At 36.3% G+C, this 18,189-nt stretch overlaps 1 protein-coding gene across 3 annotated transcripts in view; it reads right to left on the bottom strand.

Annotated features, from left to right (window-relative positions):
* Positions 1-18,189, bottom strand: part of ARHGAP5 (Rho GTPase activating protein 5) — a 74,109-nt gene that overhangs the window by 8,465 nt on the left and 47,455 nt on the right. For all 3 annotated transcript variants that reach the window (XM_040970288.1, XM_040970286.1, XM_040970287.1), the window contains exons 4-6: positions 4,896-4,973; positions 3,086-3,217; positions 1,070-1,175 (exon numbers count right to left, since the gene is read on the bottom strand). In XM_040970288.1, the coding sequence (XP_040826222.1) occupies positions 1,070-1,175; positions 3,086-3,217; positions 4,896-4,973 (316 nt within the window). The remainder of the gene's footprint in view (positions 1-1,069; positions 1,176-3,085; positions 3,218-4,895; positions 4,974-18,189) is intronic.

Consider the following 18,189-nt stretch of genomic DNA (forward strand, 5'->3'; position numbering starts at 1 on the left):
TTGACTAGTACTATTCTACAAGATCTAGTCCTGTCCCTCCTCCCTCTTTAATTTCATTTTTCATTATGACTAAAAATTAGGTTTCTTCATTGTTTCTCAAAGCAAGGTATTAACTTTTGGCTGCTATTTTACTGCCACAAGCAATTTTGGGACACAGTGTGCAAAATAACTGACAATGGGCAAGCACTGTGATTCTGATTATTACTGACCTTTGCTCCCTTTCCTTATATCTGTTTTACTGAGGTCTCATTTTCATTCCAGCCAAACAGTAAAATCTCCTACAGAACCCCATACATGTCTATTACCACACCACCAACCACTTGTATGGTATTGCATGTTGACACTCCAGTAAATATATTATAATATTATATATGCTAGAATTTTCATACAAGGGCATAAGAAATGTTAACACAACTATACAGATCACAAATAAAAGTGGTTAATACTATCATTTAAAAGGACTGACTTAAAGGTATTTGGTTTGGATTTGATATTAGTCAACAAAACAAATGGCAAGTAATTAAAAATGTTAGCAGATATTATGCAAAGCACTGTTTTGTAAATATTAGTAATAAATAGTAACAATCTCATTTAGGCCTCAGAACAGCCTTTGTGAACTATTACTCTCATTTCCATGGTTAGGCAAATAAAAATGTGGCTAGGGTAAGAGATTTAGCCAATGTTGCAGAATTAGCAATATTTCAAACAGGTTGAACCCAAAGCTGAACTTCTTATCATTGAAGAATGAATTAATGCATGAAAAATCTCTCAATCCCTCACTCCGACCTTGAATAAATAAATCTTAAAGAAAAAGGTTTACCATACTGTTTATATAATTATTACATATACAAATTTGTTTTTCAGGTCACTTCACCACATTAAGATAATAATTAGAGAACTATTAGTCAAAACAACTCTATACTTAGTTTGTAATCATATACTATAATTTTTCAAAATGATTAAAATATAAAATATTTGTATGATTTTTATATAAAATCATATACTAAGTTTATAAAACATTTTAAAGTTTGAAACATACAGTAACATTTTGTTTGCTAAACAAAAATACCTGTTTAGATGTGTTATCACATATCTGAATACATCGTAGTTTACAGGATGAAATTTCTTAACAATCTCTTTCAGTGCATGAAGACGCTCTGTTTTATCCAGGATTTCTGCAAAAGTACAACACTTTGTGTGAAACTCACATATTTAAATTTGATAAAGCTTCCTGCAAGTAAGAATGGGTTTGAAGCACATTAGGACTGGTAAACAAAATAAAAAACAGTGTTTCAAAGAATGTGATAAGCAATTTAAATTAAGAAATCAATCAACTAACAGCTTATTAACTTTATTATTTATCTTTTAGCCTTTTTAAGTAAAGGAAATTAGTGAAGATCAAAGCAACTCAGGACTGGTAAAACAGAATATGCTAGAAAATCTCATCCAATTTAAATAGCAAGCATTGATTTAGAATTAAGCAGTTACTTACTAATAGATCCTTTAGGCTCTTAATATTCATGCTACAGATGGTACAAATTCAGGCTTCATGGGCTCAAATATATTAAACCAAGTAATTACAGCAACACAGGAATAACCAACATTATTTAGCTAAGGCTGTGATCCAACAAAACTTTCAAAATTTGAATTTTGTATAATTTTGATAGTGCAAAAAGCCTTCCTAAAAACTAATGACAGGCAGCACATGGACCTTGGGTCAGTTTTCATACCACATGCACTTGTGATTTACTTCGCTTGTGAAAGTTATCCTTTCTACTAAGCCTAAGCACTTATTACTCTCCAGGTTTATTCAAATTACAAAGCATGGTAACTGAGATGTGTTCTTGAAGCAAGCAGGCAGTGTTTTCTTACTCTTCCATTTCATTTGGAGGTGCACGTTAACAACACTCTCAAGGTTATCTTGTAATCTGGAACTTCGACATCAGTCCATCACTCTCTAGGCTGGTCAAGGAATAAAATCTGAGGCTGGTGTTGTGGTACAGCACAGCTTCTGCTGTGACAGGTATCCATAACAGCTGTGCTGTTTTCAGAACCAGCCGCCCCCCTTCTGATCTGTCCCACAGTAATGCACCTGGGCAAGCAGTGGATGACGGCCCAGGTGCTTGGGTGCCTGCATCCATGTTGGAGACCCAAAAGCTACTCCAGCCACCAGTCTTTGGCACTGTGGCCATTTGGGGAGTCACACAGTGGATGGAAAACTTCTCTCCACCACGATTCCCCTCTACTGTCTTCCTCTAATTTTGCTTTTCTAATAAATAAAAACAAAATCCAATTTACACACGGGAGCATGAATAAAGCAACTCTATCTTCTGATAATATACTGAAATTGTTTTTAACTGAACAAAACAAACCTAAAATTTCAACACAATTAAACCTATAGTAAAGTAATTTCATTTAAAACAACTTTAAAAAGAAATATTAAAGATAAATATCTGGAAACCATATTTAATTTAGTTATTGAAGGGCAACATGGGTTACACAGTGGGTTACTTGTTACCCAAATAAGCCTTAGGTCTCATATTAAACATACAAAAGTACCTGGCATAGAAATACCGGAATTAGAGATGTCTAAACAGGAATAAATATCCAAAGAAGTATTAAGTTCTTGCATCAAAAATTACTTAAGATATGAAGCTAAAGTAAATTCTGACTTAAAATTTTCTGAAAAAAACCACAGGTAATCACCACTCACATATTAGTATTTCACTGAAATTACTGACACATTCATTAGAACAGTTTAGTTTTCCAATAATGCCTTTTCAGTTTGAATGAAAATCACTAACTCAAACTTCAAGTATTTCTAGGAGCATTTCAATTACCTGAGAAGCTTTTAAAAACTGAATATTCCCAAGAGTCTCTCCCAGACATTCTGACTTGTATTTGGATTAAAGGAAAATACTTAAATAAACACAGTTCTAGTTAGTTTAATTTTTGTTGTTACATATACTCCAAGTATGGCTGATTTTAATACCTAGCAAATAACACTAACCAACAAAACTACAAAATACCCAAAGAACTAAAATCCTGATATCACCTCTCTCAAAAAAGGGAGGGTTATACTTACTGGCAGCTTCCAATAACTCTGGATGAAGAGAATATGGAATTAAAGGATCTGGCAGATCTGCAAAGAAAGCTTTAAGAGCTCCAGCCACAGCATTTACTGTTACTTCCATTGATACTAGATTGATATTATGATCTACAAGGCAAAATTAAAAAATTAATTTACAAAGTTTTAATTTATCACAGGAGAAATAAGCTAATACACAAGTACTTCTAGATGGAAAGATACTGAAGTTGTCTTATTATTTATACATTAACAAGCCATGTAGATCATGGGAAAGAGAAGCAAGTAGAGTAAGTACTTCAGGTTATAATCAAAACTGTGATACAGCAGTAACATACCTCCCTCTCATCTTGGGAGTGCCTAGGTTCAAACACTGACTCCACTTCACATTCTGGCTTCCTGCTAATGCTAATGCATACCTTGGGAAACAGTAGATGGTGGCTCAAATATTTGGGTCACTCTACCAACATGAGAAACCTAAACTGAGCTCTTGGTCAGAGCCTCTGATACTGTTCAGTCTAAAGCTGTTACAGCAGTTTAAGCAGTAAATGGTTGGATTAAAAAAAAAAAAAAGACTGCCTTTTGGCCTCGAAATAATAAATATATTTAAAGTGTTGTAAGGCTTATTAGTACACTGAAGAATTCCAAGACTTATTTCTTTAATTCATTTTGTTTATAGTTCTTCCAAAGATGCTATAAAAAAAGGTAGATATACATCTAAATACTAATCTCGACTTTTCAAGTTTTATAATAAAACAGTTTTAAAGTAAGTAATTAGGCTTGGCGCAGTAGCCTAGTGGCCTAAATCCTCGCCTTGCATGCGCTGGGATCCCATATGTGTGCCAGTTCTATCCTTACTACACCACTTCCCTTCCAGCTCCCTGCTTGTGGCCTGGGAAGGCAGTCGAGGACGGCCCAAAGCCTGGGACCCTGCACCTCCCAAGGGAGACCTGGAAGAAGCTCCTGGCTTCAGACTGGCTCAGTTGTGCTTATTGCAGCCACTTGGGGAGTGAACCAGCATATAGAAAATCATTCTCTTTGTATCTCCTTCTCTATGTAAATCTGACTTTCCAATTAAAAAAAAATGTTTTTTTAAAAAAGAAAGAAACTGACAGTGATGTTCTTACAAAGTTAGGAATGGAGAGATGGGCACTCAGTGTGGCAGTTAAATACCACTTGGGACACTGTATTCTTGATTAGTGTTTGGATCCAAGTGTTGGGTCCACTTCTGACTCCAGCTTCCTACCAAGGTGTACCCGGATAGCTGCCAATGATGGCTTAAGTGGTTGGGGTGCCTATATTACATGTGCAAAATCTGGACCAAGTTCTCAGCTTTTGGTATCTTCCTGGAATAACGCTAGTTTTTCAGACACTCGGGAAATGAACCAGTGGATGAGAGACTTCATTCTAATTAGAAAACATTCAATGGAAATAGATACCCACATACACACTTGTATTTTTTCACCCAGGTATTCTTTATGACCATCTTCAATCTTTCATTACAAATGTACCTGAAGTTTTGCATTATCTATTCCCTTATAATTCTCCAGACCAGTGCCTTAAATAAGCAAATAATCAAAATAAACCAAAACAGCACCCCCAGCCCTAGAGTAATCAATAGAATTCTTGCTAACATAAAACACTCATTTCCTAGCTCCTCTGTACCCTTACTGTAGTATTTAATCCCACTTGGAAGTACTCTCCCCTCAATATCCATACATCTGTGAGATTTTCGAATGAAAAAATCAATCCTCCCATCGTGAGATTCCAATCAGAAAAACAAATTCATTTTGAGTAATCATCTTCTTACCTTGATCAAACTGCTTTTGAATATTATCTTGATCAGTTTTATTCCCACTGACACGGTATAGACCTTCAGTACATAACCCTAAGAAAATAAACATGCACGCTTTTATAAGCACATATACATTAAGAAATAATAATAAAATATCTAATTAAACAAATAACCTAGGGACTTACAAAAACATTATAGCAAAATATAGAAGATCCCTACCCTCTCTTGCAATGACCATCAGGGTCACTCCAGAGGCACACCCCTCCCCCCAAATTAGATCAGATAGACAGAGACCCATAAGAAAAGCTTAGAACAGACAGGAAGCGTTCAGCTTGGACACACATATATCTTACTAGGTAGGACACAAAAATTAGTTACTCCTCACCAAGGTATTGAAGATATCGCTGCACACCACTCCTAAAACTGTTCTGTGCCCCAATCATTAACATATGCCTCGTTAGAGTTATAAGCCTGTTTGGACTATCCTAATTTCAGCAAGTTCAGTAAAAATTATGCTTCAATACTATAAACTGCTAAATACAGAAATTAAAATAGACGAGACAGCTGAATAATACCCTATAACCATTTTAAGGTGTAGAGCAGCCTGTTGTGTATAAACTAAACTTGAAATGTTAATGAAGTAGTCACAGGATGTGGTTAAGAACTTGCATTTTCTAACATGCTGGTCCCTCAATAACATATCAATGAACTCTGTAATGTTGTAAATTGTTGTTGATGTTGTGGGAATCTCAGAGCCTATGAAACTGTGTCACAAAATGAAATAAAATAAAATAAACCTTTAATGTATAAAATAGTATAGTAATTAGCAAAGGAATGGAAACAACAAATAATGTAGAAGATTCTTTAGAAATTAAATGTAAAAACAGGCAAACATTAATGATTCAAAAGAATCAAAAAAATGGAAAATCATTTGTGTAAAACAAAAAAAACCCCATTCAACCCATTAAAACTAAGATTATTCTCAGAAATTCTGCAAACATTTCAACAACAAATTTACTTCAAAGTTAAAAAAAAAAGACTTATTTATTTTTATTGGAAAGGCAGATATACAGAGAGGAGGACGAGAGACAGAGAGGAAGATCTTCAATCTGATGATTTATTCCCCAAGTGGCTGTAATGGTTGGAGCTGCGCCTATCAGAAGCTAGGAGCCAGGAGTCTCTTCCAGGTTTCCAATGTGGGTACAGGGTCCCAAGGCTTTGTGCTGTCTTCGACTGCTTTCCCAGGCCACAAGCAGGAAGCTGGATATGAAGTGGGGCAGCTAGGATTAGAATCGGTGCTGGGATCCCAGAGCCACTAGGCTACCACGCTGGGACTGAGTATTTGATTTTTAAAAGATCTACTTATTTTTATTTAAAAGGCAGATTTTCACAGAGAGATTTTCAAAATAGTCACAACAATGGGAACTTAGCCCCTCTGGAGCTTTTTTCAGGGTCTCCCATGTGGATGTAAGGATTTGAGCCATCCTCTGCCACCTTCTCAGGTCATCAGCAGGGAGCTGAATCACAAGTGGAGGAGGTGGAACTTGAACACAGCAACACAGCTGGGTTCAAAAACCCATATCTATTGGGTCAAGCATATATATATATATATATATATATATGAAATAAGGTTTTTTAAAAAAAGATTTATTTATTTAAAAGGCAGAGTTAAGAGTGAAAAAGAAACTGATACGTAGTCACTTCCTATATAGCTGCAGGGCTCAGGGCCAGGCTCGCCTACGTGGGAGCAGGGTCCTATGCACTTGGGCCAGCTTCTGCTGCTTCCCTAGGTATATCAGCACGGAGGGTCAAACTGGAGTAGCCAAGACTCATAACCAAACTGACACCCACAAGGGATGCTGCTGCTGCAGGTGGCTCCTGAAGTATTTCTAAGCCAATTCTATAAAATATCAGTGAGCAACTACAAACATACCTGAAACAACTCAAATAGAAAAACAAAACAAAATCCCCAAATGAAACAGATTTCAAAGACTAAGTGAACTTGAAGATGTATCAACAAAACGTTGCAAAGTAACAAAAATAAATAGATTAAAATAATGAAGACACCTTCAGAACCATAGTGGATTACAGTAAGAAATCTAACTTCTTTGCTGTTGGCCAAAAGTGTAGACTATCTATGTTCACTGGTGTGGGAATCTGATAGAGCATTGTATTCCCTTAATTAGACAAACAAGAAAAGAACAGCAACAGAAAGGCAGATTCTATCTTATACCTGGGCCAATGTTAAAGCATTTGCGTGTAGTAACATAATCCCGCCCCATTTATCTCTGACTAAAATTACTCGGTCAACTTTTGTTCTATTTTGATTGCTTGTTTGAGGAGGGGAGAAAAGAGGGAAGTAGGAAGAGGAAGAGAGAGAAACAGAGAGAGACAGAGACAGACATTGGGTGAGATTTTCCAATTGTTGGTTTACTGTCCAAATGCCCACAGTATCTGGGCACTATGACATGGGATGCAGGCTTCTCAAGCAGTAACTTAACATGCTGTACCTCAATGATGCACCTCTATTTCATTCTTTACAGAGAAATGTTAAGGCTATCAAATGGAATCAAAGTCAATTTACAGAAATCTGTAAAGATAATAAAAAAGGCAAAATTTCATGGGGAGGAAATATCAAAGCTATAGTGTTTTACAGACAAAGCTAACACACACTACTTTATCAGATACTTGTGGATGTGAACAAAGAATCAGACACAGAATAATGTATTTGGGGACCTGGCAAGATGGCTCAGTGGCTAAATCCTCGCCTTGCATGTGCCAGGATCCCAAAAAGCCGTCAAGGATGGCCCAAAGTCTTGGGACCCTGCACCCATCTGGGAGACCTGGAAGAAGCTCCTGGTTCCTGGCTTAGGATTGGCTCAGCTCCAGCTGCTGTGGCCTGTTGGGGAGTGAACCTATATATCTGATTTTCCTATAAAAATAAATACATCTTTTAAAAAGTAGCATGATGTGTCTTTTAATAAAAATATGGATACAAATATAGACAGGTATACAAGCATGGCAATCAACACGCATTATTCATTCATTTCAGTTTTTTTTTTTTAAAGGATTTACTTTCAAAGGCAGAAAGTGAAAAGTATCTTCTACCCCCTGGCTCAATCCCTAAGTGGTCACAAGTCCAAGGCCCAGCTATGCCAAAGCCAAGAACTTATTGGAACTCTATATTGGTCTCCCATGTGGGTAGCCAGAGTGCAAAAACTTAGTTCATCTTCTTTTGTTTTCTCAGGTGCATTAGTAGGGAGCTAGATTGGAGACAGAGAAGCCAGTACTACAACTGGCATTCTCATAGACAATGCAGGTGTAACAGGCGCCAGCCTCCTTATTTTGGTGTCTGCATGCATTTCTTCCCCAAGACAAAACCAGGTCTTAGGAAAAAGAGTCAATCAAAGCTGGAAAGCAAAAGTATAATCAAGCTTGGTACACTGCATACCAGAGAGTAAACAACTTTTCTTGCAGAAATATGGAGGCGTATAATTACAACAACACAGAAGCAATGAAAGGCTCTTAGCTCAGACAACACAAAAAGACAGGCAGAACAATGGGTTCTATTCCAATAAACCTAACAACATAATCTAAACAAGTAAATAAGGAATCCAAAATTTGATGAAGAAATTTAGTAAAGATATTGTCAAATGTCAAAATTACCATCAATGATATTATTACGATCTCCACATATGAGGCATAAAGGACAAAACCACTTTGCAGAAACCGCACACACAAAAATGTGACTTGAATCTAATCAGGAAACACCAAACACGATTTTAGTAAATCAGCTTATATTCAAAACTGTCAATGTTTACAAAGACAAAAGAGATGGAAGAATTCTTTCAAATTGAGGGCATCAAAAAGACATGGTGACTAAGTGCAATACATACACTGAAGTTTAGATTTGGGGCTTCCTCTTCACCTTGTATCACACAAAAGCTTAACATCAAAGGATTCATGTGATAAAAGTATAAAGACTTGGACATACTGTAGATTAGATAAATAATTGCGTCTGTCTGTTTTTATGATTTTGATTACTGTGTTTTTGTCTAAGAATATTCTTATCTTTAAGGAAAAAGACTTTACAGATATATGGATAAACAACTTGATGCCTCAAAGTCTCTCAAACGTTCTCAAAATACCTACCAATTTTCTAGACTAAAATTTAAATACTTCTAGTCGCAAATATTTTATATAAGGGATATGAAATCTGTACCTGGAAAAGCATAATACACACTGTTCTATAGAATATAACTGAAAGTTCAGAAAAAAAAATAAAAACCTAAACAATACTTATGGCCAACTGATTCTCATAATGGTGTCAAGTCCATTTGATGAGAAAGAGTCTTCTCCAAAACTTGCTCTAAGCCATTAACATCCTCATGCTTAAGAATGATTGGAGGTCCCCACTTCACACCATATACAATGAACTCAAAATATATTAAAAACAAGCCAATCCCCAAAGGATAAATATCGTATGTACTCTCTGTTGCATAAGGCAAGCTTCATGTAAAATACAAGGCAAATATATATATAGGATTACATGTATATATTTTAACAAACAAACTTTAGAATGGAGGCTAGTATACCAGGAAACACAGATATGTTGCAGTATGTATCTACTCCTGAATAAAATTACCTTGGTAATTTGATACTGTACTATCTACCATTGTCTATAGCTACAATGCCATGATACATTTAAATAGCAGAATGCCGGACTTTCACCTGTTGCTGAAGGACTATACTGTTGTAATAATATAGAGGAAAACAGGGAGGGGCATAGACGAGTGGAAGGGGAACCACTGTGTTCATGGAACAACATCATGAAAAAAAATGACCTTGGATTTAGCAAATTCTTTTATCATACACAATGGCATAATCAGTACAACAAAATATGAACTGGATCTCATTAAACTTTAAAACTTTCTTGCATTTAAGCATATCAACAAAAAGAATTTGAAGATTATACAAAAAGGGGAACAATATTTGCCAATCATTTGCTTGATAAAGTTCTAGTACTCAGGAAACTTAACAAACTCTTAGAACTAAAAGGACAGGGAATTCAATTTTTAAAAGGCAGAAACCTTGAAATTATTCCAAGGATGTACAGGATGTATAAACAGCCAACAGGGAAATGAAAAGATGTTTAACATCATTAGTCACCAGGAAAATGATTAATTTTCCATCCACCAGTTCACTCCCCCAAACAGCTGTCAAAGGCTAGCTGGCAAGGTACGAAGCCAAGAGCCAGGAGCCTCCTCTGGGTCTCACCCATGGGTGCAGAGACTCAAGTACCTAGCTAAATCTCTGCTGTCTTCCCAGGACATTAGCATGGAAATGGATAGGAAGTGGAGGAGCAGCCTAGACACCTACAGGTACCCATATGGGATGTCGGCACCACAGTCAGCAGCTTAACTTGATATACCAGTAGATATTAAAATCTGTTGGGGGGGGGGCTCTCCCTCCACCCCCCTTCACTCTGCCTTTCAAACAAACATGAAGCAAACTTAAAAAACAAAACAAAACAACAACAAAAAAACACCTTGGACCTAAAAATCTAGCTGCCATGAACAGACAAATGGGTCTAAAAAGTAAGAGTAACAAACACTACTCCTGTTTAGCTTCCTAAGACAAGTTGGAACTAGATTCCATAAAATAATCTTTATTTCAGGTAAATGTTTTTGCTTTTTGTTTTTGTTGATTGCAATAAAATATTTTAGACAAAAAAAAAAGCTTCAAGTTCTAAGCTATGAAATTCAGTACTTTCTTAACATACACAGTATTTTCAAGCAGGAGACACATTTGACAATTGGTCTGCAAAGAACATAAATTGAAAATGGAAAAGCTTTTAATGTGTCAGAGACCCAGTGAAACAGATTTAAGACAATATTTAAGAATTACTATTAATGGTATGTAGGCAGAATGGATAAGAAAGTCAGATTAAACAAATATTTACATATATATGTGTGTACACTCACAGACAGAAGAATTCTCTGGCTCTTACCTTTGGCTTGGCCCTCCCCCAGCCACTGTGTCCATTTTGGAAGTGAACAGATGGATGGCCTCTGCACTTCTATTCGCTCTCTGCAACTATGCTTTCAACTTAATAAAATAAATCTTTAAAAAATACATACACGAATGACATAAGACATAATAACATGAGTACTGCATCTTTTGTTACACCATTTATATTCAACAGGCCAGCCATTTCAACTTTTAAAGCAGTGGCTGAAGTAAGTATGCTCATGGTATTTCTAATGATGTACTATTAAGGGAACTTCACTAGAGACACAGATGAAATGACAATATCATCGGAACAAAAATTTTTAGTAGTAACACATGACATTTCAGGTGCAAAATCATTACAGATATTGTGAAGCCCAGGGAGTTCTTTCTTTTAAAAATAAATTTTAACCTTCACAGGGTCTTAAGGGTACAATATAATACTGTAACTGAGCTAAAACACATCATTATAGCTGAAATACAATAATCTTCCAATATTTCATTATTTTTATTATATGATTAAAAATTCATGAAGTAAATACTCTTACAACATCTTCAAAATAACAAAAAAGATGCTTTATTAAAAGGAAGCTAACTTACAAAACTGTGAAGCAACCTCAATATCATATAATGAATAGGGTTATTAGTTTGGCCCAACTAATAGAACGTATATATCTTTTAAATGTCTTCTGAATTACATTAAAAAGTAATTCTGAGGGTTTGGCATTGTACCATAGCGTGTGAACCTGCCTCCTGCGAGGTCTACATCCCACATGAGCCCTGGGTCATGTCCAGGCTGCTCCACTTTCAGTCTAGTTCAATTCTAATGATCTGGCAAAAGCAGTGGAAGACTGCACAAACATTTGGGACCCTGCCACCCACATGGCAGATTTGGATGAAGCTCCTGGCTTTTGCCTGGACTGTTGGCCGTTGTAGCCCAGTTAGGGAATAAATCAGTGGATGAAAGATTTTTTTTCTCTCTCTTTGCCTTCTTATTGACTAATGCAGTCAAATAAGTAAATTTTTTAAAGAAAAGTATTTCTGGACCCAGTGAGGTACCATAGCAGCTGAAGTCCTCGCCTTGCACATGCTGGGATCCCATATGCAAGCCAGTTCTAATTTGAACAGCCCTGCTTCCCATCCAGCTCCCTGCCTGTGGCCTGGGAAAGCAGTCGAGGACAGCCCAAAGCCTTGGGACCCTGCACCCACGAGGGAGACCTGGAAGAAACTCCTGGCTTCGGACTGGCTAAGCCCCAGCCATTGCAGCCTCTCGGGGAGTAAATCAACTGATGGAAGATCTTTCCTTTCTGTCTCTTCTTCTCTCTGTAAATCTGACTTTCCAATTAAAAACATTTTTTTTTAAGTATTTCTAAGGATTATCACACATGAAATGAAACCAAATATTAAAATGTTATGCAATAGTGAGCTTTTTCCTTTTGAAAAATTTCATGTCCTTATCTATATTTTATGTTGAATTAGGTAGATGCTTTCCTTAAAAATCTCTAGTTAGTTAAAAATCATCTGTAAGCAGTAATGTTAATTGGGTTTGGGCTAATAGTGAATAGTGTAACTGCAGCCAAGCCAATTTCTCTAGTTCTCAGTTTCTGAATAATTCCACTGTGGTGTGATTATCAAGTAAGTTAATAACATTCTTGCTTCACAGCACACTGTGTAAAAAAAGAAAGCATTCAGTAGAAATCAGTTGTTTTATTATCAGAGATTCTATTTCACATGGGAGGGGAAAATGAAAAGGGAACGGGTTACATTGTTTCTTCCAACTTGCAAAACATTATTCTTAAATGCTTACTCTTAATGATACTCTTAAGCATCACTGTCTGGCTATCAACTGTAAAAATGGCACTGTCATATGACTTAACCTAACTTAAACAAAGCTTTTGGGTGTGTTTTTACTTAGGAATGGTCTTCTTTTCCTGTAACACAGAGCATCCTGTACACCGGATTACCTTTATCATCCACCATCAGTAATGTGTAAGACAAATGAAAATCTGGGTTTGTGTAATGCCCCTGGCTCCCATGTGGGAGATTGGGAGAACCTTCTAGCTTCTGGATTCAGACCTACCCAGCTTCAGCCATCATAACCATTTGGGTAGTGAATCAGCAGATGAACTCTTTTTGTTCCTCCCTGCCTCTAACTTTGCCTTCCGAATAAACGAAGAGTGAATAAATAAATACATCTTAAACAAAAGTAACAGTAATTCCATGGTGGAAAATACTCAAAATAAGCACTGCTACCATATAATTAATGTTATATGGACACGCACAGGTTTAAAAATTTATTCAGCACATAATATTTTGAATCAGACACTCTTTTAGGAGTCAGAAATCTGTAATCTGTGTTTTTTCTTGAAAGATTTTTCATGACATGGTTCCATAGGCATAATATTCCCCCTTTCAGCTCCCCTTTCCCTCATATTATAGTAATAGGATAGTCCTTCAGCAATAGTCACAAGTCCATCATTCTGCTACTTAACTGTATCATGACCTTGTAGGTATAGACAATGGTAGAAAGTCCAGCATCCTATTGCCAAGATGTATATAATGCAGCAGTTTAATCGGGAGTCTGTCCTCCTTTCCCTACACTTATGAATATCATGTCTTAAGGGCCGTGGAGTAAAACAAAAAGCTTTGTATTTCTGATCATATAAATGACCAGCTACTCCAAGACAATGTTTTACTTACAGATAAACATATGCTTCAAAGCTAGAAACCACAAAATGTAACATTAAGAAACCAAAACTCCTCAAGAAACTGCTATTAGTGACAGGCTACTGAAACAACCCAAAAAGCAAATTTCAAAGGTTACTCTATAATTCCTCGGTTCTAAAACAAGAATAGATAAATAGGTCTCATGTCAATGAAAGTGTATCTGAGTGATGAAAAAAAGGGAGTTCTTTTAAAACACCAAGTGAGAAAGCCCAAGTCTAAACAAATAGGCTTCATTTAAATGAGTTTTATTTACATTGACAGTAAAGCAAAGACTGAATTATCCATTTCACCTCAGTTATTTCACTTATCACTGGCATTTTGGTACTTAATTTTCAGACTAACATACAAAAAAGACCAGCAACACTTGTCTGCACCAGAAGAACCTCACATGCAGAAGCTACAGAACTACACACTATCAACAGCCCTTCCACTAAAACATATTATTTCATTCACAAGAAAACATCTCAGATTTCCCCACAGTCTTATTTTTTCTTTTGCTTTTTATCTATTTATTATTCCATTTACCTTAATCAAAAAGTCAATTTAAGCTATGCTAATGCTGCAATACATTTTCTGGATTCACAGATGAGAAAATGAAAATTAGAAAAGCAAAACGAGATTAGCAACAACAGGAGGTACATTCACAATAACCAGGAAGTTGAGAAGTATAAAATGAAGAAAAACAGTATGGATGGTAGAAGTTTCCAGTACAGGAATACCTCAATAGGTCACAAAGTCCAACTTTTTAAAATCAGAGACTGCTTTAGTGAAACGCTACTATAATGCAAGCAACACACCACAGCTAAAGATGCAAAGTATCCCTTACAAATTTAGATGCTAAGACCATCCACAGAATACTAGCAAATCAAGTCCACAACCAAGTAAGATTTGTCAAGAAATGTCAGTTGAATGAAAGAAACAAGATCACATTATATCAAACAATGTAAGTTTATTTATTAAACAAAACCTAAGTCTTCCATTGTGTGAGACAGAGAAAGAAAAATGCAACAAAATAAAAGTATTATAGGCCAAATAGTGAGGTACACAGAGAAACAGCCTTAGGCACATGCACAAGTACCTGGAGTGTCTGGCTGAAAAGCCCAAAAAGATCAGGCTAATTCACAATGTTTTATATCTGACAAAACAAATCTAACATTCTTCACAGGAAAACCAGAAAACTGACCAACAATGTGAAATTCAAAATGTCTGATATGAAAACTCTGAAGTAAAAGAAATCATCTATAATCTAAACAGAAAAATGTACTAAACATCTATGAAAAAACAAAGATCTAAAACAACTGTTGCAAATACACCCAAATATATATATGTATGAAAATGTTAATGTATACAAAAATGAGAGCCAGATAAGGATGCAAATGGAATTTTTGTATTTTATCATAGAGAAAACAAATCAGTGATGATACAGTCATACAGATACAATCTAATCAAAACAAAGTACATAAATACTTAAAAAAAATAACTCCAGGGCCTGTGCCAGAGTTCAACTGGAATCCTCCATCTCCAAGTGCCAGTCTCTCATATGGTGCCAATTCATGTCTAGGCTGCTCCACTTCCATCCAGCTCTCTACTTATGGCCTGGGAATTCAGTGGAGAATGGCCCAAATCCTTGGGACCCTTCACCTGCATGGGAGACCCAGAAGAGACTCCTGGCTCCTGGCTTCAGATTAGTTTAGCTCCAGATGTTGTGGTCATTTGGGGAGCAAGCCAGAGGATATAAGATCTGTCTTCCAGGCTCTCTGTAGATCTGCCTCTCCAATAAAAATGAACATATCTTAAAATAAGTAAATAAAGGCTCAGCTGTGCAACAATTCCAAGAGGCCTGACAAAGGCATAATGGGGAAGGAACCAAAGCAGAGGAGCAGGAAGCGGTAAGTTAGAGAATAGGAAAAAGTGCTCCAAGAACTAAAAGCCCTAAATTTTCCAAATCTAAAAATTAGAAACCAGAAGCTCAGAACCTCAAGCAGAGTATTAAAAATGCACATACTTTCCAAGATTATTAAAATTATTTTATTTCCATTATTTTAAATGAAATTGCTGAAAACCAGAGAGAATAATCTTTGAGAAGCAGTAATGGGGTGAGGGAGAAAGAATATATCATATTAAGAACAGATAAGAATAACAGTAGACTTCTCAATGGCTTCAGATTTGGTAAGTTGCCCACTTTCATGTTGGCCTTAGACCAGAACTCATGAGTGTGTGGTCTGGCTTCAGTGCACACATTGCTTCATTAGGCCACTTATGCTGTTGACTCCTGTGCAAAGAAGCCAACAATATTTTAGAGTGATGGTGATGAGAGGGACATAGCCACTGGCACTGAACAGAATAACTCTGGCTCAAGAGAGGGATTCATTAGATGACATACAGAGTTTCAAACCCAGGATAAGCAAATCCTAAAGCCAGCAACTGGTACGAAATAACTAGACCGTAGAAAGGGATCTGCACCTTCCAGCAACCCTCAGACTAACAGTGAGAAATCTCTGAGCAGGGAATCAAATAGGACAAGTAGCTAGAGTAGGATCATGAGCTAGAATAGAAGACACAACCCTTGCCCCCATCTTTGTAAGTGCCACCTGTCTACCTATTAATTAATGACCCCTCCTCCAGGAAGTACTTCCCCTCACCAAGGACCTGGGCTGGTATCATGGGTCAACCCCCTTCCCAAGATCATACAAAAAATGTCGAGATGACTGGCATAGTAGAGGGGTGATCTTTCTCTTTCTGCAGACACAGTCTGGAAGGCAAACATTAACTTCTCTCCCATCTTTTCCCTCCCAACTGACTATGCCATTCCCAAACATGACCCATGTATTCTTGTAACTTTCTCACTTTGTAAATACATTACAATTTTTAAAAATACTCAGGGCTCTGTATCACTGTTCTATGACAACAGATTCGGTCTCAAGTGGGTAAGGAAGTTGTACTTGGCTTGTGTATTTGTTATGTATTTTTTCAAGAATGAGCCAGATAATCTGGATATTTTTAGTATATATGTATGTCATCGAGGTGAAAATGTAAAGATTAATATAATCTCAGTTTATTTTGTATTGGAAATAGTTATAAAGCTGTTATGATGTAAACACACTTTGGTAAACTTTAAAAAAAAGGAAGGAAAGAAAAGGGAAATTATATGTGGTAAAGAAAAACATGATGGCAGGTTTAAAACAATCATATTCATAATTACATTAAAAGGTAACAGCCTAAACACGTTTTAAAGTGAGATGTAGCTTTCTAAAAGAAATTTTATATTTGAAGTGTGACAGACACAGATCAGACAGCTGTTGTTTAGTCTCCAGACACCTACAACACCAAGTGCTGGGTTAGGCTGAAACCAGCAGCACAGAACTCACTATGGGTTCTCCTGGTTTGCCCATGTAGGCAACAAGGATCCAATCACCTGCAGGAAGATGAAATGGAAGCAAAGCAGACCGGACTAAACCAGACACTGACACAGATGCATTCACTCTCAAATAGTGAGTTAACTGCTGTACCATATACCAGTCCCTGATTTAAATAAACTCTTTACTGAAGTAGACTGTAAGACCAAATTCACGTTAGAAATAAAGATAATTTTTATGAAATTTAAATGACTCCAAAATACAAGGTAAAATCTGGAACTGAAAGGAGAAATACACAAATCTACAAGTACAACTGCAGATTTTGATAGTACTGCTTACATAATGAAATAAATGAACAAAAAAACAATCTCTAAGACATGATATTCACTCAAACAATTCGAAGTAAGACTTGCAGAACCCTTCACAACAGGATGGTAAACATTTTGTTTAAGGTACAATGAACATCCTTCAAAATAAAGCATATTCTGGGCTATAACACAAATTTCAAGTAAAGGAAATCAAACAGATTAAAATGCTTTCCAACAGTAACAGAATTAAATTAGAAATTAGTAACAAAGGTAAGTGGGAAATTAATCAAATATTTAGAGGTTGAACAATCAACAAATTAAATAAATCAAAGGAGACACATCACAAAATATTCTAGTTGGATGAAAATGGAACTTAACAGAGGCAGGAATATGGCACAACAGTTAAGTCCTTGGGACAACTGCATCCAATACTGAAGTGTCTGGTTTGGGTCTGGGCTCCCCCTCTGATCCCAGCTTTCTGCTAACATGCAACCCAGGAGTAACGGTTGGAGCAACTGGTACCTGCAAACAGCGTAAATACTTGGATTGAGTTCTGGGCTCTGACTTTAATTTGGCCAGGCAAGGCTGTTGCTGGCATTTGTTGAATAAACAAATGGATAGGAGCTCTCTATGCCTTTCAAACAACATTAAAATAAGCTATTAAAAATAACTTAAAAAACTTTTAAATGGAATACAATGTATCACTATCTGTGAAATGCAGCTATAACAAGGCTTAAAGGAAAAAATGAAACTTTAAACACAGAAGATTGCTTTAAATCAATGACCAGGCTTCTAGAAAAACAAAAGCAGTGACAAGGAAACAAAATGTAGAACTAAATGAATTAAAAAACAATCAAAGGAAAAAAATTAACAGAAGCAAACGCTGGTTCTCTGAAATTATTACTAAAA

This window comes from Ochotona curzoniae, unplaced genomic scaffold (assembly GCF_017591425.1).
Source record: "Ochotona curzoniae isolate NIBS_2020 unplaced genomic scaffold, NIBS_Ocur_1.0 scaffold_4701, whole genome shotgun sequence".
NCBI classification, from domain to species: domain Eukaryota; kingdom Metazoa; phylum Chordata; class Mammalia; order Lagomorpha; family Ochotonidae; genus Ochotona; species Ochotona curzoniae.